This window comes from Drosophila ficusphila, unplaced genomic scaffold (assembly GCF_018152265.1).
Source record: "Drosophila ficusphila isolate 14025-0441.05 unplaced genomic scaffold, ASM1815226v1 contig_797, whole genome shotgun sequence".
NCBI lineage: Eukaryota > Metazoa > Arthropoda > Insecta > Diptera > Drosophilidae > Drosophila > Drosophila ficusphila.
In genome coordinates this window covers 29,372-51,519 of record NW_025064743.1, presented here as the reverse complement: position 1 = coordinate 51,519, position 22,148 = coordinate 29,372, and the positions used below count along the sequence as shown (strand labels likewise).

The window sequence follows — 22,148 nt, the reverse complement described above, 5'->3', positions numbered from 1 at the left end:
TAACTTGAAAGGGTATTGGCATTTTATTTGTTTTCACTACAAAACCGACAAACTGACAACACTATTTAATTTTAGAACGTTTTGGAAAAGCTCTCTGACTTCCTCGTTGAAGAAATTCCCGCCATGTTCCTCAGTCTGGAATCGATATTCAGTTGGAAAGACGGCGGCCGGCAGCTCCTGCATAAAAAGTATTGATTTTATTTATAGCGCTTGGAGACTTAACTAATTTGGTTTATTGTCAGCATGTGAGTTTACTATTTGGAAGTTTTTTGAATAAAAGGCTTTGTGGAACGTTGCTTTTTATCAGTGGAACTGTCTACCTATAAGCCTCGAAAAAGACTTTCGGAATTAATTAAACAAACTAGTGAGCAACAAGTACAATTGAATGTTTTATATGCAATGACCTGTTTACCCTTTTCATTTGCTCAACTAAAACAGAAGTCTACTTTATCAAGTCATAAATAAAATTAAGCCTAGAGAACTTATCTTCACATATCACCATTCATATTAATTGTGGGAGATATTCACACCTCAGTAGTTCGTCGTACATTTCCGATTGCCATTAGTCTCTATGACGCTTTTTGTTCGCTAAAATTCACTTAATGGCAAAATTCATTAAATAATTTTTTCAAATCACCGATGAAAGCAATTACCCTAATATTTCTGTACAAATTTTTTTTTTAATTTTTAAAAACTAATTGTAAGTGTTGTTGTAAAGCCAAAGGTCACTGATAGGTTTGTTTTGCTTGTTTGCTCGGAAATGCATTTATGCCCTTTCCCGCAGTTGATAAGGAATGCTTATGGTATTGAAATACTAGAAGATAATGTCATAAAAACCATATTAAATATTTAAAATAAGATTTAAATAAAATTTAAACATTGAAAAATTTTAAAAAAGAAAGAGACAGAAATAAGAAAAAATATTAAGATGCATAGAATAAAAAAATACGACAGGTTATGGGAAACATTTCAAAAACGCGATAAATGCCAGTAAGTTGACATTCAGTTTATGTAGTACTAATTTGCTAAAAACTATTTCAATCTTGGAGCATTTATCGACATGCAAAACAAGAAGTAAGGCAAAATGAGATCTGTAAAAAAAACTGTCTCAGACGACAGTGACATTGCATGATAACAACCAATTTGACGCATATTTCGCTTAATTGTTTGCAATTAGTTTAACACCGCCAATAATCTGATTATGCACTTAGCAAATAAGCCAGCATTACGACAGTTAAACGCGGGTGAAAATTCCGAGAGTACGAAAGGGTCATATATTTTGCGGCAATTAAATGTCAAATAATTCACCCGGCTCCGACACGTAGTTTTTCAACATCTTCAGTCCGCCGCAAAAGGCAACAAATTAAAAAAACAAACTTTTATGAAATAATAAGCCGACAAGAAGTGAGTAAAACCGCGGAAAAGAGCCCCAACTGCAGTGGCCTTTCCGCTGTAAGTCGGTGTTTTTGTTTTTTTTTACAACTGTTGCTTGTTGAAGACCAGATCCGAAACAGAAAACCCGAGACCGAAAGTCCGAAAAAAACGAAGCCGCAGCTCCAAGTGTTTAGTGCGTGATCGGCGCTCAGACCTGCAACTTGTGCCTCCGGAAAAAAAGAGGCAACCAGACAGACATCGCGATAGTGCGGAATTCGAACTGCTTTAAATAGCTATAGACTATAGTAGTAATAACTGAACGAAACAATAAATTATTAGCACGAGTGCCCAGTGATAAGCAAACAGTTCCACAAGCTCTTAAAAAAAGCTCTTATCACCAACTGAAAGTTGGCCTACTTTGCCTATATAAAGAAAACTCTCTTAACCATGCAGCCAGTTTTGGAAGTGAGCATTTACACTCTGCTAAGGATGGCGTTCCTTTGGCAGCTGATCTCCGCCGCAATCTACATAGTGGGCTCCCTCACTATCGTGGCCTACCTGTACGACAACCTTAAGTCCTTGGTCAGTATTATCAAGGCTGTCCTGGAACCCTACTTCCAGCCACAATTGCCAAAGACTCTGGTGGAAAAGTTCGGCCAATGGGCAGGTGAGTGTTGCGATCGGTAGGCCTATCATACCCCTGACTTTCGCCCTTTTTGCTATATGTTGCCAATGTTATTCAATCACAAAATTTGCATACTCGAACCCCGCGGTTTGTCAATATTTGGTGCTTGCGTTTTTGGTTGCTTTACTGTGACAAATGCAAATTGTTTACCTTATTTTTTTGAAGGAGTGTTTTGCTAAATGGGGAAATACTTAGCACTGCACAGAACGTGCAATCGTTAGCTAATTTTTATCCCTATTATAACAAATTATTATATACAAATTGCCTAATAATAATGAAAAGGTCTGTTACAGCACAATAATTTTATTCACAATTTTTATAACAGTATCGTGTATTTTTTTCCATCATTAACCTAATCGATTTAAGTGGTGCAGTATATTACAAAATTTTAGTTTTTTGTTTCTGATAAATTAATCTAAAGATTTATTTAGTATTACTGCTTTAACTTGATTACAGGGTTTATAGGTAAATAAATCTTTGACCAATATGGAACGATTTTCAAAAACACTCGTTGCTGCGTCTGGTTACAAAATCCAATAAAGATTAGATAAAGACACAATAATCATTATGATTTTCCAAAATAATTTATATTGTCTGCACGAGTGACCTACAACTGCTTATCAGTATGTTGATTATATCACAGTAAGGTTAAAGTTTTCTTGGTTATATTAGAACTGAAAAGTACTATAAATAATTATTCAGAGAAGAAACACATTTACTTTTCTTACTAATTTGAACATACATATTTACTTGATTTGGCAAATCAATTACCAAATTTTGTAAAAAATTAGCTTTGTTTATATTTCGGTATATGGACTACACAAAGTCATTCAACTCGTAAACCGGCTTTCGATTTTTTGTTTATTTCTGTTTTTCTTTCGGTATATTTTTTTTGCTTTATTATAATTAGTTGTATCGCTTTCATTGGCTCATAAAGTCTCGTGCTGCTCTTCGCGGTCTATGATTGTGAATTTTACTGTCTCATCTCACTTTAATTGCTTTATAAATGGGTGACCTTCAATGGCAACTAGTGATCGACTTCTGCATAGTTTTCCTAATTGAATTATGGACTCTTTCAAACCAATTTTGATTATTGACCAATCGAACTGCAAAATCTTTGCAAAATTTATGGCATTCATAATTATCGGACAACACGCAAGCGCAACAATCATTTGGTGTTGCCGTTGTACTCCTAAATGTTGATATTGTTGCCGTGTTTTTTCACGTTTCCGTTGCACAAACATTTGGCAACCAATAACCAGCTGCCAGTGGCAACATTGCTGCAATTGCCACGCTAGCCGGTTTGCTTCTGAGTGCTTCTTTGCGGCCAAATCCATTCATGATATTTGCTGAGGTTTAGCCAACCAGCAACTAGCGATGTGATTAAAAGAGACTCAGTCGAATGCAGTGGGTTAATTAGCAGGCAAATGCTAGATTCGAAAAGGTCTTTTAAGAAGGTCTTGGCTCTGTTTAGTTGCTAAAAATATAAACAAACGGAGAAATGTGACGAAATTTGTGAAGAAAAATATATATTGAAAATTTAAATGACTTAAAGATGAAATAATATCAGTTAAATAATTATTTTTGATAACTTTGTCTGTACAAATATTAGAATAGCTTAAACTTAACATTGATTTTTTGTGCTTTAGTTTTTTCTGTAAAATTCTATTAATATGGTTCCCACTCCTTTTGCCAACCTTCACCTGTACTCATCAGTTTTTATTCAATTCCTTTCACTTTAGTGGTGACGGGTGCCACCGATGGCATTGGAAAGGAATATGCCAGGGAGCTGGCTCGACAGGGTCTCAACCTGGTGCTCATCTCGAGGACGAAGGAGAAGCTGATTGCCGTCACCAACGAGATTGGTAAGCATTCACTAGCCAACTTGTAAACAGTTTTTATTTAACTTCGCTATGCAATTACAGAGAGCCAGTACAAAGTGAAGACCAAGTGGATTGCTGTGGATTTTGCCAAGGGACGCGAGGTTTACGATCAGATCGAAAAGGAACTGGCAGGAATTGATGTTGGCATTTTGGGTAAGTAATTGTTTAAAAGGAATTTAGAGCGAAAATTGGTGGAAGGAAGTTATCTCTTTGAAATGTGAAATAAAACTAAGCTAACTAACTAATATACACTTCAGTTACTACTCAAACATATATATATTTAATATAAAGCAAATTACTCAATTATATGATAAAAACAGTCATTACTCTAATTTTTTTTTGTTTAAATTTTTGTTGTAGTTTTTATTAAAAGATATTTACTGTACAAATTCATACATTCATCATTGTCAACAGCAAACGGCAATCAACAGTAGCAGCTTTAGGTTTACGTTTTGTTTTTTTGTGACTGCTTCTTGTGCGGCTGCCAATGTCAAACAATAATAATTGCGTGCAATTATAATGACTCTGGTTTTTGGTCTATTGGCGAGGCGAAGAGTGGTTTTTGAGCTTAGGCGATGTTCAAGTACAGAGGCGATACGCTGTTGTTGGGGTTTTATTCGCCCGACCAGACTCGTAAACTCTTTGGACTCTTACGCGCTTCAGCAATTTACATTTCGACAACCTTGCGAACGCCTCAAGGTGTTTTTAATAAAGTTTTCGGCTGATAAGAGCTGACATTGATCTTGGCCGGCGGCATTTAATTGGCACTGTAATATTATTGTGAGTTGTTATACATAGTTTTGGTTTTTGATGAGGCTCGAAAAACTATTTCTGTTTAAAGCATGTTGACGTTTTAAAAATGAATTAATTTTTTTACCATTAATAGCTAAAATCTCTAATTTTTAACGAAATCTTTAAATTTTACAGTCAACAATGTGGGCATGATGTACGAGCATCCGGAGACCCTCGATCTGGTGTCGGAGGATCTTCTGTGGAACCTCCTAACCGTCAACATGGGATCGGTTACCATGCTCACCCGCAAGATCCTGCCGCAGATGATTGGCCGCCGGAAGGGCGCCATTGTGAACTTGGGATCCTCGTCGGAACTCCAACCCCTGCCCAATATGACCGTCTACGCGGCCAGCAAGAAATTCATCACCTACTTCTCTAAGGCATTGGAATTGGAGCTGGCGGAGCACAATATCCACGTGCAGTTGGTAATGCCCAACTTTGTGGTAACCAAAATGAACGCCTACTCCGATCGGGTGATGCAGGGTGGTCTGTTCTTCCCCAACGCCTACACATTTTCCCGCTTCGCAGTATTTACACTGGGAAAAACGAGCGAGACGAATGGTTTCTGGACTCATGGCATACAGGTTAGTTAAATTATATTTTTAAGAAATCTACAAAATTAAAAATTGAAGCTGAAACAAATGAAAGAAAGGTAAACAATATATGCAGAAACAAATTCTTGTTCTGCCATAAATCAATATTGCTCATACGTAGTGTTGTCCCAAGGAATATTGTAACCAACACAATTTTAGTTAATTCAATTATACCTATATTTATGATCACATTTTTTCTTCTCTGTTTACAGTATGCCCTCATGAAGTTGGCTCCCCTACCGATTCGCACATATCTGGGCCACCGGCTCTTCAAGAGGCTGCGAATCGAAGCCCTTGAGCAAAAACAACAGAAACTGAAGCTTTTGTAATTCGTTAGGCTAGGTTAGGAGTCATGTAAATATTTGGTTCTTAGTCGTAAGGCTTAAGCTATTCACTAGAAAAACAATTTTGTGCAAAGCCATAAAGAAATAAAAACGTAAAACAAAAGATAAACCCACGAGCGAAAACCGGCTGGCAAAATCAATTGGCAAAATGCACCAAACTCTGCCGGATTGCATAACCGCTGCAATTTGGCCGAAGTTGTAAGTGGGAAAGGGGCTTTGGACGGTTTTAGCCATGAAACCGGTTGGCCAGCGCGCGAAACTGCTGACCGACAAAATGGCTAAGTGGCCAACTGCAGTCGGAAGAAGTCAGTAGACCAACGATCACGATGACGATGTCTCCGCTTCATTGCCTGCACTTTTCGCATATTTTTAGCATTGTATTTTTATACGATTTTCGTTTGGCTGTTTTATTATGCCTTTGGCTAGTAGGTAAAACTCTTTTGCATGCAGTTAAAGTTCGAATACTTCAATCAGGTCTTGAAGAACTGCCCACAATTACACAGAATTGCATTATAAACGAATCAGCAACTATGATTGTGACTTGCACCTTTCTGGAGGAGGAATTGTGCCCACTAAAAAGAATTTGAATTTATTTGTTATCCGTTAATTGAACCCGCAATAAAAGTTGCATATATACACACATAATAACTTAAACAACGTAAGTATCAACGTAAAAATAAATAAAATAAAGTCCCAAGAACTAAAGGGAACTTAAGTAGCAAAGTATTTGAATAATTAAAGTTCACTATAATTTGGCAACCTGTAATAATCAATTTTAACCGATTCAAAATCTGTTAAAGCCTAAAAGTATGTGATAAAGATATACTAGCGATACGTTCAATCTTAGGTACAGAATATGTCTATGATCAATAGAACAAACATAATGTACTTGTATATCATTACTATTGATCCTTGAGCAATAATATTCAAATCAAAATCGATAGGGCCATGATCCAAAGTCCCAACACCAAATATTAAAAATAAATTAAAAGATATTTTTAGTTTTGTTTTGTTTTTATTCCTGCAGTTTGATGTTGCTTGTTTTTTGCGGTTGTTATTCACAAATAATTTAAGAAAAGTCGATTAAAATGCAGTTATACATTATGTATGTCTTAATAAATACGAATGCGAAATATCTGTGTTGTTTCAACAATAAAATAACCAATTCTCATTGATTGCTGATGTTGTTCTCAATTTGCTTATACTGTACATCATGGTCTATGAATTGCAAACTAAGTAGATTCCATTGCCAAACAAAAATGAAATAGATCACAAAATAAAATTTATGATTAGGGCAGATGACGCCAATGCCGGTGGCAGAGTTTTCCGAATGGATCGATCTTGCAGCGCCTCGAAGATGGAATAAATGTGGCGAAGCACTGCGAAAAAACACACGTTGAAATTATGAGGGAAATATTTAATTGAAGCGTATCCCAGGGGATCGTAATTTATGGCACTTACCACTCAGCAGGGGTTTGGCCATCGGTCAGCAAAACGCTCATCAGAATTGCCGAGCCTCCATTTTTCGGCAGCTAGTGGCTTTGACGTCATCTGCAAATGTGCATTATCCAAGAATTTATTTGAAAAAATCCACTTTTAAAAGCGATTTATTGATTATAAAAGAAATTATTTTTCCTCTGACGTGAAGTCTCTGCAATTGATAAATTCGTGTATATATTCTATTGCTATTTTGTTTGTTCAAGTGGCCGCATTGGCATAAACAATAGTCCACAACTTGTTGTTTGTTTCAAAGACCATAATCTTCTTTGAAATTTATTTTTGGTAAGACGAAATAACTCACCGAGGGATTTTGAAAGCAAAGATTGGACTTTCTCAAAAATAGCTATCTATACTCGAATACTTTTTCAAGTTTATCCATCAAGCTGCTTGAAATATTCGAATACATTTGATACAAATTAATTATAATTTCCACCTTGGCAAATCATAAATTCTGGCCATAAAAAAGTGTGTCTTTGAACATTTTTATGCTTGTGCACTATGGCGGATATTTTCGGTTGAAAATGTTGAATCACAAAGTTGCGACATTCGGAAAATGTTCTGCGAAAACGATTTTTAATGTTCCCAAATGAAGGGGGCTACGACGACAGGAAGGTGTTTAGTGGGCCATGTCGAAATTTTGTCGTTAAAAAATAGAAGCGGAAAATCTATTTATTATCGAGCTGCCAAATGGCTGCCAAAAATTTAGTCAAGGTTTTTTTTTTTTTTTGTTTAAGGCGAAGTGGGAATATTTCGATAGTTTATTTGATGTGTGATGATAATTGAATTAATTGGTTTAATGCTTACCTGACTTAGGTTACTAGTAGAAATCCATTAAATGCTAAACATCTTAAACGCGTAGGGTCCTAGAAGCTCCACCGGACCACAAGATGATGGCATGGCCGGCGGCTTGGAATTGAAATTCAACATGTAAGCTATCCTTGATGGGTGATGGGTGGGCTGGTGGGTGGTGGGGATGGGCCTAGAAGGCGGCTTCGTAGAAGGCATAGAGCAGGAACAGCAGGAAGGCCAGGATGAGGAAGGTGGTGAACAAACTCTTGGCCTCATTCATTTTGACTGCGGTGTTCTGGCTTCTGGCTGCTATATTAATTACAAGGGATAATACGGAATCGGATTAGCGATTGATCGATCGATTGACGGTCACGAATAGTCACACACTTGGGGATGAGTTGTTAGTTTTTTTTTTGTTTGGAGAGATTTCCAACCGTTCGTAGCTAAAGGCGCGCAATAACTGAATTTTCCGATCTGAATTCCACTTCTCCACAAAAAGTTGGACAGCGTTTGGAATTATGGCTATTTCCCAGGCGCACGCACGCACCCACAAAGATCCATTTATATAGGCGATATATAAAAAATTCATTTATATGTATGTATATCGCCGGGTAGTCGCTTGTATGGGTATCCAGTTGTTGCTCATATTTTTTGACGCGGCACAAATATTTTCTAGGCTTTTACTTATACATATATAGTTTGGTCTGTATATTTTGCGATACACATACTTATATATTCGAATTCCATGCGATTCTAGCCAACTTTTCTCTGATCTCTGAACATTATTTATTTGCTGGACTGCACCCTAGACAAATTGATTTTTTCCGACTTCACCTTGTCATTTGAAAATGGTTTATTTATTTATTTCTTGGTTTTTGGTTTGAAAGATGTTTTTCTCCAGCTGTCTGTTTGATTAACATATTTATTTACTTTTACCGAAAACAAGCTACATTTGCGTTTTTTTTTTTGGCTTTAATGTTTTAAAATATTGAAAGAATCTTGAAAAATTGGGTACATCACGTAGCCCCCATCGAGTTTACTGCACATTTTGAACTTAATGAGCATTTCAAGGTTTGTGATTGATGTGGATTTATCTCGATTAAATTCAATGAGAAATTGGGTAATTGGGGTAATTGGAATTTTATTCATGGTCTAAGTACAATCGTGTAATAAATATGTGGTTGCTTTAAATATTTAAAGTATTGAAACATTGTTAAAAAACTTAAGTTGAATTAAGATCATTATAAAGCACTCATTAAAGTCACAAATTTATGTTCCTGACAATTTTTTGAGTTTTTCTGGCAAACTTTTTAGAAAAAAATCGTGGATCAAGTTTTGTTTCAAATACCAACTTTTGATGATGATTTTTCTCGTTTTCTCGGCCAAAAAACGTTGTACAATGAAGAGACTACAATTTTTGGATGACTTTGAAAAAACATTCAATTTTTGACCAACAAAATAGATTTTTTCACATTTTTAATAAATTCGTTAAATTTTGATAAAATTGGTCAAAAATAAAAATTTACAAATTTTAATATCTATCGCTTCAAAGTGTGATTACGAGCTCAACGATGTATGACATTTACATTTCCTAACATTTTTTGCATTTGCACTCCTTTTTTGCTACGACGTTTAGATTTCCCAGTCCAATCTTTAATTTAATTACATTTGCTTACCTTGAATCCTGCTCTAAGGACCTTCTTCTTGGCTCCAACATTTTACAAGACGGCATAGATAAGGTAAAGGAAGAAAAGAAGGATGGCCAGAATGCCGAAGGTGGTGAACAGGTTACGGGCTTCGCTCATATTGATTGGATATTCTGCAAAAAAAAAAAAAAAAATATAAGTATAAATTTGGATAAGTGCCAAACATAGGTTAAAATTATTTTTAAATATTTTCTTAATATGTATACAAAAATATTTTTTTATTAGACGCGTGGGGAGTTTAATTTGGTAGAAACATAAAAAAGGCGGCAATAAATTCTCTCACGGAACACATATGATTTTGTTTTAAAATAATCAAATAAAATACCAACGTATAGGTATATATATTTATTTATATAAAGTCGACAGATATTAAAGCCATATGGAAAATATTAAATTGTTTTTTGGATTTGTCTACGTCTGGTTATATCTACTTGATGGTTTTGTGATCTCTGTATTGCTGATAGAGCAATCAAAGAACCATATGTCTATATAGATTAAGTAATTCCAGTTTTATAGATTGGAACGGATCCAAGAAAAAATATTTAAATGAACACGAGTGAGGAAATATTTACGAACACGGCACTCTTGAAATCGATTTTTTATTTCCCGAATTTTATCATTTGGCTAAAGTCCTCAGGTCACTTCACTTGTCTCCTGGTTTACCTTTGGTTTTTTGTCCGCTGGGGGAAGACACAATTTTGTGCTACTAACTGGTGAAAGCCTTTGGCTCAACTAAAACCGTTGGCCCGTCCACGTATTGGGATATAGATGAAATACTTAGCGGTCTGCAAGCATCCATACACACGCAGTTGGAGCAGATCTGACAAGTGGATATAGATTCGTGTGCGTGTGTACGTATTTTGGATATATAGCAATATATTTTGTCCCATTGGCCAAAATGAGACGCCACGACCAGGGCAGAAAGTGCAGACTTTATGGAAAGTCGCGTAGAAATAACATCGAAAATAAATAAAATAAATTTGCCGCGCACATCTTGACAGTTTTCGAGCAGCCGCTGGCCAGATCTGAAGCCAAACCACCAACAATAACAATACGCCCATTAAAAATAATTCAGGCATCTAGTATATTGTTTGTTCCATTTCTCGAAACATTCGCCTTGAAACTATTGACAGCGTTTTGGAATTTCCGAAAGTGCAAAGGAACTAGAAACATGAGTTTCATATTTGGCGTGTGATCTAACAGGGTTTCCAGCTAAATGAAAAAAACCAAGGGATGTTGGATTTTAATATTTTTTCCAGTTTATTAAATAGGAAAGTCTGAATCGTCATACCCCAAACAAACCAACCCCCTTTTCTTCTTTTGACAAATTAATACCACCCAAAATTTTCATAAACAACTGTCACACGTTTCGGGTCCTTGCCTTTTCTAAAAAAAAACATACACTTTCACTAAGCTGACACTTGTCATTAAGTCAATTTGGAAATGCAATGCGCAAATGGCCCAAAAAAATAAACAAGTAGACATTAAAATATACATAAATAATGACCAAAATAATTAGGAGAAGTTCATGAAATTTCTATTAGGTAAAACAAAGCATTGATTAACTTAAAAGTAAATCTAAGATACTTATAAAAAATGGTAAACAAATTGAGCTGCGTCAAAAAAATACTTGTGCCTCAAATAAAACATTCTTGGAAAATGTGTGCTTTTGGTTAACCAAATGGAACAACATTTGGTTTTTCAAGCAAAAGTTGTTTGAAGATTGAGCTAATGCAGCTGTGGCCACATTGCGTATGCTTAATTTTTTTGACTTAGCATGCATGTACATATTTATGACGATTGAGGGCGATTTTAATTGTTGTATTTTTAAAATTTAACCTGGAATCCTTTTGAACAGTACACAATTTTTTCCAAAACCATATTTATAATCAAAAACATGCCTGAAACCATAAACAAATATCTCTCTAGGTTCATTGCGCCAATAGGCAATGTAAAACAAAACGGAATGGCAAAGATCTTTAAGGTCAAGGCGAGCTCTATGAGGAGAGCAATGAGAACTGGGAGAACTTTGATAGAATCGAGAATACATAGCTCAATCCGCAGCTTCGTGGCTTATCAACTCATTAGAGAGTAAGTCCGAGTAAGACGAAATTTTTGCGCAGTTTTCGCGAAACAAAACAAACGAGCGGACCCACAATAAATTGTAATAAAAATGCGCTTGACGCTTCAGTTAACTTTGCTCGCTTTTGTGATCCACATTGTTAGATCTCAAAATGATCAAGAATCGATTGCGGAAGTGGAAACCGATTCGGACTCGGATTCTGAGGTGGAATCGGGCCAGTTTTTCAGCCATTTGTACAAGAAAAATTTGCAACAGATGGTGAAAATAAAGAATGATTCATTGGATCCGTGTGATGATTTCTATGCTCACGCATGCGGAAATTTCGACAAAGCACTACAGGAAGATCCAGATGATTCCTTGCCCCCTTATCTGTATAACAAACAGGACCGGATGAATTTCTTCACGGCTCAGGTTGGCAACTTTGAAACGCTACCAGGAAGACTAATTTCACAGCTGTATGCGGAGTGTCGGGAGAGGGGAGATAGTAATGTTCTCGGTGGAAAGCCTTCACTATCGCAATGGGAGCGCCTTTTAAAGGAGATTCCCTTTCTGGCTAGACATGAAGATGTGCTCTCCTCTTGGCCATTTCTTAAACATCAGTGGGAGCGAAGGCATCTAAACGGACAACTCAATTGGATAGTTCTGTCGGCTCAACTGGCAGCCCATGGATTACCCACTCTGCTCAACATATACTTCGCTATGGACACGATTTATGTGAGTCCCATTGAGGATTTGCCCTGTCCAAATATGGAGGACTTCCAGTCCAGTCTCTCGGATGTTTTAGAGGGTCGTCACCATCAAGTTTCCCACATAATAGCTCATGAGATGAGGGTTCTTTGCCGCGGAATGAGAGGAGAACTCCCATTGGTTATGAGTTTGACCAGAAATGGCAGAACTACCACACCAAAACCTAATGAAGAACAGCTTCTTCTAGATGAAAACACTATGGACTACTTTCAACACTTTTTTGCGGCACTTAACTTCACCACGGAACAGTTGGAAGTAGCGAGAAAATTTCCCTTGAATGTGGAGAAGATCACCCAAGCTTGGAAGGTTTTGAGGCTAACCGAACCACGAATAGTTTACAACTATGTGATGTGGCAGGCCAAGGAGCAGCTCAGATATCCGGATTGTTATAAAGTATCTGAGGAATTCGAGCGGCTTTTGCATTCGGAATACTGGCAGTGGCATGTCTTAAATTCCTATCTAAGTAGGGAGGTCGCTTTAGCTTCCTATCAACTGCATACAACTCGATTTCAGAAGCTTAGAAGATCAAAGTTGTCCACTAGAGATTGGTATGGTCATCTTTGGCCCGCTTCTGTGGAAAAAAAGGAACTTCAGGTGGCAAGAATTCTTCATGCTCATGCCCAAAGCTATTTAAATATAACTGAACTCAACGAGAACTACAATGGTTTGGGTTTCGTTAATAGCTCCTTCCACGGAAATCTTCTGCTCCTTAGAAAAGCTAAACTCCGTCATGGTTTCATGTCTCCATATATTGACGAGGAGGATGTGAATCAACCTGCATACTTTCTAAGGCACTTTCTCCATTTTGTGCTGCTTTCGTTGCACCGGCCAACTTATCATTATTATGCCACCCAGGGCTTGGAACTTTGGCGGCAATCCAGATTGCTTTTGGATACCGATGGTCACTATACAGCAATGGATTGCCTTGAACGACAATCACTTCAACACTTCGATGCAGAAACGGCACCCATTTATAGACCGTTAAGTTTTTATGAGATCGGGGAGATCTTTCACTTTTATCGCTCATTCCAGGCTTCACTCAGAGATTATCACTTCTGGCTCCAAGGTGAAAGATTCTCCTTTGCCGAGACCTTCGTGTTGCAGTTCTTCGGATTGGATACACAGAGGGTGCTCTTCTATGCAGGTGCTCAGCAGTTATGCAATCGCCAGGATGACATATTTGCCGTCCAGTTAAACAGAGGATACATGAATTTGCCTGAGTTTCAGGAGGCTTTCAAGTGTGGAGCAAATAAGCTAATGAATCCCTCGTCCAGATGCATGATTAATATGTGTGAATAACTGATTCGATCATTGAAAGTTACAAAGCATTCAAAACTTGTGATTGTAATTATAATAAATATATTTCCTATAAATAAATTTTTAAAATACGCTTTCATTCGTTAACAGGATTACCAATTTGTGGGGGTGTGTTCATCTATGTTTTACCAATTTGTAAATATACTTTCGAACTGTTAATAAACATGTCAGACTCTCTGAATCCCCCCGAAGATTTTATAGTTTTACATATGAAGATTTGCTATTAATAATTTAATGGATGTGACAATATTGCCAATCTAAAGCACACATGTCGCTCATTTGGAGACCCCGGCGAATAAAGTCTGCCCATCTGCACATTTATTCGCGTTTTGTTTGACATTCCATAGAGCAGTTTATTGGCATAGAATACATAGAATATTTTATATATGTATATATGTTTTAAGTGCCAGTGGATTTCGGGCGGAATATCGTAGGCGTTTTAGACACACGTACCGGCAATAAATTGAAAAATCATCAGAACCAATTCCAGAGAACTATTTTAGCAAAAACACACATGTTTGGTTAAGAAAATTATTGCAAGTGCTTAAGTGTTTTGCATTCGCAAATTTAACCACATTATGGCCGAAAAGCATTCACTAAACACGAAGTATGTATATATTTTTATTTTCCCAGTTTGTTTTCATTGACCCTGGTCGGGAAGTATCCCAAGTTATCTATGTGGGTCTCCGAATCCAGACTAAGTCAATAAAGGCACAAGATTCAACGTAAGACCCGATTCCTATAAATTCAAAATACATGCGACCATTCGCCTTTGTACGTGCGCCAAGATCGCTTGCGAAGACAACAAAAAGTTTTCATTCAGTAAACGTTGATAATTGAAACCGCAATCACGTAGATAAGTGTATATATGAGTGCATATTGTTGAGTGAGTGAGTGCTTTGTGAATGCATTTTTTCGTCCAAAAATTATAAACAAATAATAAACATTTCGTAATTTTGAAAATGTTCTTCTGATCTGATCATGCATTTAATTTAACCCCACGAGTTTCACAGCGTAAAGAAAAGAATCGTTTCAATTATTACACGCATTTCATAGACTCTTCCTGAAATAATTTACCTCTGACAAGTTTTTGAAGCTTCATTTCTCATTTCGGTTTCACTTTTCCACCCGCAACTCTCACTTTATAACCGCACTCAAACACACACGATCAAAAGTACTCAGTCATTTGCATATCTCATTACAAATTGGCCAAAATCGTCTTGAGTCGGACTGCCGGTCTTTAGTTTCTCCACCATTTTCAAGCCGAACACTTCATGCAACTGGCCAAGAAACTGATTTTCAATTATTATTTTAAGTCAATAGGAACTGCAGGTGGTTTTTCACAAAGAATCAAATTACCGAAAAGCTGAAAAGATGCATTTGCGATGTGTCATTGGATGGCTTATTATAGGTATGAAAACTAAATCAATTTAAAGATTATACACTTATTTTTCTATTATTTACAGCAAGTTTTAGCCACGAAGCTTTTTGTAGAGGATTCCTGAACCTTAAACCGGTTCCAATTCACGAGGATGAGGGCAGTACCGAGGCTTATACTTCTCCATCTCCCCCTGCTGCACCAACCCCTTCGAATAGGGATATAACCATCGGCCCATGCAAATGGGCCATTGGTCGTAGTTGTCCCGATCCGGATGTCAAGTATTACATCTACACACGCCACAATCCCATGGATAGACAATGCCTGCATATAGATGAATCCCAGGAGAAGTCCAATCTGACTGACTCCTACTTTAATCCCAGATATCCCACGAAGATAATTATCCATGGCTATAACTCGGATATGTTTCTGCATCCGTTGCAGCAAATGAGAGATGGTGATTATAAATCCTATACTAAAAACATATATTAAAGCTATACCTTGCATTTTAGAATACCTGGCCAAGGCGGACTATAATATCATCTATGTTGACTGGAGTATCCTGTCGCCAGGACCCTGCTATATAAGTGCTGTTCATAATACCAAACATGCTGGCACCTGCACCGCTCAATTAGTGGAGCGTTTGGTGGAGACAGGAAACACGGATATCCATGTTATAGGATTTTCCCTAGGAGCTCAAGTGCCCAACTATATAGCCCGAAATCTAACGTCCTTCATGCTCCCAAGGATTACTGGTTTGGATCCAGCAATGCCTCTGTTTATAACCTCTGGAAACGCGGATAAACTGGATCCCAGTGATGCCAGTTTTGTGGATGTGATACACACAAATGCTTTGGTCCAAGGAAAAATGGAGAGATGTGGTCATGCGGACTTTTACATGAACGGAGGAATCATGCAACCTGGTTGTAATGGACAGAAAATTAGTAAGTCCTTGGCTGCCATATAATAAACAGAGGTCTTAATTTATGCTTTTGATTTTCAGATTCCTTTGCCTGCAGTCATCAAAGAGCTCCTGCATACTTCCTGGAGTCCATCCGCTCACCCAAGGGATTTTGGGGATGGGCATGCAGTGGTTATATATCCTACCTCCTGGGAATGTGTCCTCCCACAAACTTTCTGCTCGAAGCTGGGGATAATATACGTCACACTACTAGAGGAATGTTTATGATCGACACCAATGATAGCTCGCCATTTGCTCTGGGCAAGTGGACCGACTTACCCACTTTGGGAGCGAAGCAACCACATTGGCGAGCTCCCCCGCAGAAACTGAAGGCTCCTCCAAATCAGGGTGTAGATCCACTACTGCATCACATAGATCAGTTTGGCAAGCTGGCAGCCAATTTTAACAACCTGCAGATGTCTCCCGGTGGACAGGATCCTTATGAGCACTGGACCAGCTACAGTCCAGAGCAGAAGGAAACCGATGATGACGACAAGTCTGTCGAGGAGCAGGACACGGTTGAATTTGCCGATCCAGATGATCGGACGTTGAGTACGCAGGCTCCGACTCCTCAAGTCAGTTGGTGGGATTACAGAAGGAATCTCACATACGGATTCACGGAGAATGACATATTTTCTGTGCCGACAGTGGAATAGCCCCAATCGATGCTTCAAGCTATTTATACCCCTTCCTTGCCCCCATTCCTTACTAATATTTAAGCGTCACTTAAGCCGATGTTCATATTGGCAAAAACAATGCACACAGAAACAGAAAATTTAATACAAATTTGTTTAACTCATCTAATATTATAGGACCTATAATAAATAGTGAATTCCTATTGTGCAATTTATAAAATTTTACGCGAGAGCGAAAAAATAAACAAAACACAAGCCAGGACCATACAAGATTTAATTCAGATGTGCTTTAACCATATGGTTTATGATTTAATAATCGGACAATTGATACATTTGTGTGTGTATGCTTGTAATTTGACATTCGGACAATTTCCAATTGCTAGGTATTTCAATAAGTTCAATTAGTTTAATACATTTTCATTTCGATCTGTTCGGTTACATAAATAAATATTCGTTGAGTATGAACACCGATCCTTTGCAACCGGTGCCTGAAAATCAAATTTACATTTACAGTCCGAACTGTAATTCAAGCATCGTATAATTAAACAATTCCAAATACAATAGCTTTTTGTATATATTGTAAATTGTAATAAATTGGTTGCCATAATAATTAGAAATGGACTTGTAGAATGTGGACAGCCGGGTCGGGATGCGGGTGTGTAATTTGTTAGTCATACATGCTAAGTTCTAGTGTTGAAATCCGTCGAGAAGATCCAGGGTGGGTACGTATAGTGACCTTTTGGTTATACATCTGTGTGTATAAGGGCTTTGGCCATTCAATTGAACCGATCCGACGCGACCCGACCGCTGTTTTTGCTGTGTGACCGACTAATTCGTCCGCCTACTGCCATTCGTTCTCTGTCCTGACTACTGAGCTTACACGTAAAATGCTAATGCTTTATCCGTAATGTTAATTAAGACCACGCTCTAGACCTTCTTTTTGACCACCCGCTTGGCTCTTGTCGGCGTGGCAGCCACCGGGGATACGGGTTCCGCTGGCGGGGGTGCTTCGGCGGCGGGAGCGGCTTTGACTGCCGCTTTTGTTGGCGGTTTGACTGGCTCTTTCACTGGTTTAGGTTCGGAAACGGGAACGGGTTCGGATTCGGTTTCAACTTCCTCCTTGACTGACACCTCCTCCGGCTCTGGCTTTATGTCAACATCCATTTCTGGCCGCTCAGAGTCGCTGGTGGCCGACATCGGAGATGGTGGTGCACGCTCCTGGTCGGGATCGTCGTCCTCCTGTTCGTGTGTTGTGTTATTTGTGCTGGTTTCTTCCTCCTCCACCACTGACAGGTGGTACAGCTTCATTTCCTCGTCGGAAATGGGAACTGGAGCGTTCGAGAGCGGATCGCGGCCATTTAGTGACTTGGGGAATGCAATCACATCGCGGATGGACCGTGCACGACACAAGATGGCAATCAGGCGATCCAAGCCCAATGCAATGCCGCCATGAGGCGGACATCCAGACTCCAGTGCGCTAAGTAAATGTGACAGATGATCATGCGGAATCTTCAGAATCTGTTCTAGTATAAAGTGCTGCATATCTCGATCGTGGATGCGAATGGAACCGCCTCCGACTTCCTGGCCGTTCAGCACTAGATCGTAGGCCTGGGAGCGTATGTTCTCCAGGTTTTCGCAGCTGGTGGCAAAGTTATCCAGATCATCACTGTGCGGCAGGGTAAACGGATGGTGAACACTTTCCAACTGGTTGGTCTCGCGATTACGCTCGAACAGCGGGAAGTCTATCACCCACAGGAATCGGAAGTCATTCGGCTTTTTTACCTTGGCGTTCTCCACGAGAAAATCGTGATAATCCAGACGAATGCGACCCAACATAGCGCGCTGAAGGAGTATAATTAATATATTAAATAAGTATATCAAATTATTTTTATGGACTACATACAGTTTCCACTTTCGGTCCGATTCCTAGGAAAAGCAGATCGTTCTCCTCCAAATCGAACTTCTCAGCGATCTCGTTAGCCACTTCCTCGCCCAGCAGCTTGCCCAGCTTATCCTGGACATCCTTCGTCGGGCCGAACTTGCGAACGAACAGCGTGCCCTTGAAGTCCTTGCCGAGACCTTCGTAATGCTTACGGGCAGCTCCATTCCAAAACGCTTCACTGGCCCTCACTACTATGGCATAGGCGCCGAGATCCTCGTATTTTTCCTTAAAATCTCCGCTCTTTTCAATGATTTCCGAGACATTGTTGAGCAGGAACCCAAAGCGAGTGTCGGGCTTGTCATTTCCGTACTTTTCCAGGGCCTCTTCATAAGTTATGCGGCGGAAAGGCGTTTGCAAGCGGGGGAAATCTTTAGGCCATGAATACCGGAGAGTCTCCTCAATCAATTGCATGATGTCATCCCGGCTGGTGAAGGACAGCTCCACATCCAATTGGGTAAACTCCGGCTGCCGATCTGGACGCGTTGCTTCATCTCTGTAACAACGAGCAACCTGGAAGTATCTGTCTATTCCTCCAGACATCAACATCTGCTTGAACTGCTGCGGACTCTGCACGAGCGAATAAAAGTGACCTGCCTTACGTGTGGGTACCACAAATTCTTGGGCGCCACCTGGAGTCCTTCTGAAGAGAGTCGGCGTCTCCACCTCGACGAAACCCAAATAGTTGATCAAATACTCTCGCATTTTCATAATAACAGCAGATCGAAGGCGAAGATTATGTTGCATATCGTTGAAACGCAGATCCAGATAACGATGAGTGAGCCTCAGGCGCTCGCCAGCCCTGTTAAACTTCCTAATTTCAAATGGAAGATTTTTCTTTGCGGGATTAAGAACAACGACCTTATCCGCCTCCACCTCAACATGTCCCGTTTGCATTTTGGGGTTTATGGTGGCCGCTGGGCGAGGTATCACTGTTCCCTCCACTCGCACAATCGACTCAATGGGCACTCCAGTTTCTGCATACTCCTCTAGTCCTTGCGTTTTAGGTAACAACAGTACCTGAGTCTGTCCATATGCATCCCGAAGTATAAAGAATTTGTTCATCCTCTGGAACTCCAGCCAGCCACAGATAACAACTTTTTCGTTTATATCATTGGAGCTCAGTTCACCGCAGTTATGTGTGCGATCAGCGAACTTGTTGGTATCTGCCACCTTTAATCGTTGTTCTGCGTTTGCGGAGCTATTAGCAGGGGGAGCTGCATCCGCACCATCATCCTTGGATTCTCCATTGTTGCTGCTGAGATTGGCCGAGGCCTCGGCGGCAGCCTCTTCTGCCTCCAGATCATCGATGGAAAGCTTTTGCTGCTTCTCTTTGGCTTTAATGGGACCCTCGTAGGGATCGTCTGGGTTCAGGATCTTTACGCTTTGCACACTGACCTCCACTTCACCAGTGTCGTATTTCTGAACAAGATTTGATGACTTACAATGCAGTATACAAAATAGCATTATGAAAACTCACCAAATTAATATTGGCTTTGGGTCTGCTTAGTACCTTACCCACAATCTGAAGAACTGTTTGCTCTGGTGTAGATAGGAAAGTGTCGCTCAGCTGAATACAAAAGTTAAAGTTAATACAATTCGAATAATAAAGGCTTGAAAATAACTACCGACTGATCCTCGATCATAAGTTGGGTTTGGCCATAGCCGTCCTTGAGCTGCAGAAATTTGTTGTTCTTGGTAGAGGGAATCCATCCGACCAAAGTCACCGTTTTGCCCACATCATCGCGGCGCAAGTCATTGCAGGTGAGATCACGGTTTTCGAAGTACTTCAAGATATTTTCATTCTCTGTAAAAGAAATTACATTTAAGCTTGCAATAAAAATATCTGAGAGACTTAAACTTACTGGCTATTTTGTATTCGGTGCTGGTGATACCAAGGTTACTCTGCTGCTGCACCATGGTACTATATGTGCGCTTGTCCCCAGCTCGCTTTGTCCCACTGGCCGGGAAGTGTATATTTAGAATGTCCTGCACTTCAACTTCGATTTCGCCTGTGGGCATCGTCTGATTGCACGAATTGTGCGGTCGGCGCATCACCAATCCAACAATAGTCAGGGTAGTGTTCTCTGGCATGTTGTTCATGCGCCGAGCCACCCGCGGATGCTTGTCCTCCAGAACCACCAGCTGGCAGGCTCCACCGTTGCGATCGCGCAGCTCGGCAAAGCGATTCACCCGCTTCTTGATCAGCCTGCCGGACAGCTCGACGAACAAACCGCAGTGATGATTACGCAACTCTCCGCAACTCTGGCGAATTGGCTGAGGGGGCTGCGAGTTCATATTGAAGTTGCTGGCCATGGCACTCATTAGTTGCATCAAATCATTGCCGGATATGTTGGGACCGCCCACTAGAAAAAAGAAATTGACAAATTTTAACAAATTGTATTCAGAAAAATTACGTTGAACAACTTACAATCCAATAATAAATGATTTTTTAATTGCTTAATCATTAAAAGTGTGAATAATCATTGAATCCCGGGTTTTTTGGATGACTACTTACTGTTGAAGGGGTTCGGTCCAGGACCTGGTCCAAAGTTGTCATTGAAGCCAGGTCCTCCTCCACCGCCGCGGTAGTTGTCGAAGTCGTTGTAGCCACCTCCATCTCCATAGCCACCGCCACCTCCACCGCCGCCTCGTCCTCCAAATCTTCCGCCGCCCCCGCGATATCTGCCACTCATGACCTGCTACCGAAAGGGGTTACTGGTCATGATAGATTCTCATGGCTAAGGGATTTGAATCACGACCACTTACGTGACTACAATCAGCCGGCTCTTGTGCAGAAACCAAAGAGTCCGGGGTGCTCCGATGTCTAATGTGCTTTTCCGCCAATAAACCGCCACTAGACGAACTTTTCACGATTTGTTGTTGCAGTTGCAGGCGCTGATGGCTTCGCCAAAGGGTCCTGGAAATTAGTAACATTGTTTTTTGTAGCAATTATTCCCCCTCACATTTAAGTATTGCCTCATCCAGCGAGCGAAAAAATTTTTAGACCCCAGCACGAGCTACACACACACTCAGGGGAAACTAATCAGACACCGCTACACATATACACACTGTCCAAGAAGCGAATTTGTATGCGTGTATGTGCCGGGCGTCGCGAAAATGCCGACGAAAAAGTGTCCGAATTATAAGCAGCCCTACCGTATTAAGTTTTTCGAGTGCGGGGCCACAATTACGCTGGAGTTCGACAGTCAAGTGTCACCAAAAAATTGCTAGTATTTGTCCTGCAATCGGACGATTTATTCTTGAATTCTACGAATAAAAATGTCACTGTTTTGGCTTGGCTGCAAACTAGTGTGACCGTAGCAGCTGTAAGACATCGATATTATTAGTGAAGCTATCGTATTCATAAAGCCGTTGTGTTTACATATCGATGTATTGATAATTTATTATTTGTTTAATTA

The 22,148-nt window shown here is 39.6% G+C and overlaps 4 protein-coding genes and 1 long non-coding RNA gene across 11 annotated transcripts; 3 read left to right on the top strand and 2 right to left on the bottom strand.

Moving 5' to 3' along the window:
* The first annotated feature begins 123 nt into the window (after positions 1 to 123).
* On the top strand, positions 124 to 5,780 carry LOC108098275 (hydroxysteroid dehydrogenase-like protein 1). 2 transcript variants are annotated; one of them, XM_017201078.2, is made up of 6 exons: positions 124 to 245; positions 1,828 to 2,041; positions 3,802 to 3,924; positions 3,985 to 4,095; positions 4,870 to 5,318; positions 5,540 to 5,780. In XM_017201078.2, the coding sequence occupies exons 2-6, from the start codon at positions 1,864 to 1,866 to the stop codon at positions 5,654 to 5,656; spliced, it is 978 nt and encodes a 325-aa protein (XP_017056567.1). In that variant the 5' UTR covers positions 124 to 245; positions 1,828 to 1,863; the 3' UTR covers positions 5,657 to 5,780. The 2 variants fall into 2 exon arrangements, with proteins under 2 accessions (XP_017056567.1, XP_017056566.1); XM_017201077.2 differs by lacking the exon at positions 124 to 245 and having other exon boundaries at positions 1,562 to 2,041.
* An 886-nt stretch (positions 5,781 to 6,666) lies between these two features.
* LOC108098276 lies at positions 6,667 to 10,435 on the bottom strand. 4 transcript variants are annotated; one of them, XR_001771827.1, is made up of 5 exons: positions 10,330 to 10,435; positions 9,637 to 9,779; positions 7,976 to 8,269; positions 7,133 to 7,222; positions 6,667 to 7,050 (listed from the first exon to the last, which is right to left on the bottom strand). It is a non-coding gene; the product is annotated as an uncharacterized LOC108098276 (long non-coding RNA). The 4 variants fall into 4 exon arrangements; XR_001771829.1 differs by having other exon boundaries at positions 7,976 to 8,266; XR_001771828.2 differs by lacking the exons at positions 9,637 to 9,779; positions 10,330 to 10,435 and adding an exon at positions 8,348 to 8,450.
* Positions 10,436 to 11,839: 1,404 nt separating this feature from the next.
* On the top strand, positions 11,840 to 13,856 carry LOC108098178. The gene has a single exon (XM_017200911.2). It carries the CDS (start codon positions 11,840 to 11,842, stop codon positions 13,793 to 13,795), a length of 1,956 nt encoding a protein of 651 aa, XP_017056400.2. The 3' UTR covers positions 13,796 to 13,856.
* A 1,196-nt stretch (positions 13,857 to 15,052) lies between these two features.
* On the top strand, positions 15,053 to 17,057 carry LOC108098257 (pancreatic triacylglycerol lipase). The gene is made up of 4 exons (XM_017201057.2): positions 15,053 to 15,224; positions 15,280 to 15,648; positions 15,704 to 16,135; positions 16,195 to 17,057. Exons 1-4 carry the CDS (start codon positions 15,188 to 15,190, stop codon positions 16,806 to 16,808), a joined length of 1,452 nt encoding a protein of 483 aa, XP_017056546.1. The 5' UTR covers positions 15,053 to 15,187; the 3' UTR covers positions 16,809 to 17,057.
* Positions 17,044 to 22,051, bottom strand: LOC108098256 (aspartate--tRNA ligase, mitochondrial). 3 transcript variants are annotated; one of them, XM_017201056.2, is made up of 8 exons: positions 21,886 to 22,051; positions 21,496 to 21,646; positions 21,245 to 21,425; positions 20,592 to 21,092; positions 20,355 to 20,533; positions 20,207 to 20,296; positions 18,691 to 20,148; positions 17,044 to 18,629 (listed from the first exon to the last, which is right to left on the bottom strand). In XM_017201056.2, the coding sequence occupies exons 3-8, from the start codon at positions 21,420 to 21,422 to the stop codon at positions 17,715 to 17,717; spliced, it is 3,321 nt and encodes a 1,106-aa protein (XP_017056545.1). In that variant the 5' UTR covers positions 21,423 to 21,425; positions 21,496 to 21,646; positions 21,886 to 22,051; the 3' UTR covers positions 17,044 to 17,714. The 3 variants fall into 3 exon arrangements, with proteins under 3 accessions (XP_017056545.1, XP_017056542.1, XP_017056543.1); XM_017201053.2 differs by lacking the exon at positions 21,886 to 22,051 and having other exon boundaries at positions 21,245 to 21,428; positions 21,496 to 21,809; XM_017201054.2 differs by lacking the exon at positions 21,886 to 22,051 and having other exon boundaries at positions 21,496 to 21,806.
* Positions 22,052 to 22,148: the final 97 nt, after the last annotated feature.

Excerpts from the sequence above, each read along its gene's own strand:
- LOC108098275 (XM_017201077.2), top strand. The coding sequence starts at position 1,822 with ATGCAGCCAGTTTTGGAAGTGAGCATTTACACTCTGCTAAGGATGGCG. Across the intron at positions 4,096-4,869 it reads AATTGATGTTGGCATTTTGG|TCAACAATGTGGGCATGATG; the intron begins GTAAGTAATTGT and ends TAAATTTTACAG. Across the intron at positions 5,319-5,539 it reads TCTGGACTCATGGCATACAG|TATGCCCTCATGAAGTTGGC; the intron begins GTTAGTTAAATT and ends CTCTGTTTACAG.
- LOC108098178 (XM_017200911.2), top strand. The coding sequence starts at position 11,840 with ATGCGCTTGACGCTTCAGTTAACTTTGCTCGCTTTTGTGATCCACATT.
- LOC108098257 (XM_017201057.2), top strand. The coding sequence starts at position 15,188 with ATGCATTTGCGATGTGTCATTGGATGGCTTATTATAG. Across the intron at positions 15,225-15,279 it reads CATTGGATGGCTTATTATAG|CAAGTTTTAGCCACGAAGCT; the intron begins GTATGAAAACTA and ends TATTATTTACAG. Across the intron at positions 16,136-16,194 it reads TTGTAATGGACAGAAAATTA|ATTCCTTTGCCTGCAGTCAT; the intron begins GTAAGTCCTTGG and ends TTTGATTTTCAG.
- LOC108098256 (XM_017201053.2), bottom strand. The coding sequence starts at position 21,663 with ATGTTACTAATTTCCAGGACCCTTTGGCGAAGCCATCAGCGCCTGCAA. Across the intron at positions 21,093-21,244 it reads TGGACCGAACCCCTTCAACA|TGGGCGGTCCCAACATATCC; the intron begins GTAAGTAGTCAT and ends TCTTTTTTCTAG. Across the intron at positions 20,149-20,206 it reads CCAAAGCCAATATTAATTTG|AAATACGACACTGGTGAAGT; the intron begins GTGAGTTTTCAT and ends AATCTTGTTCAG.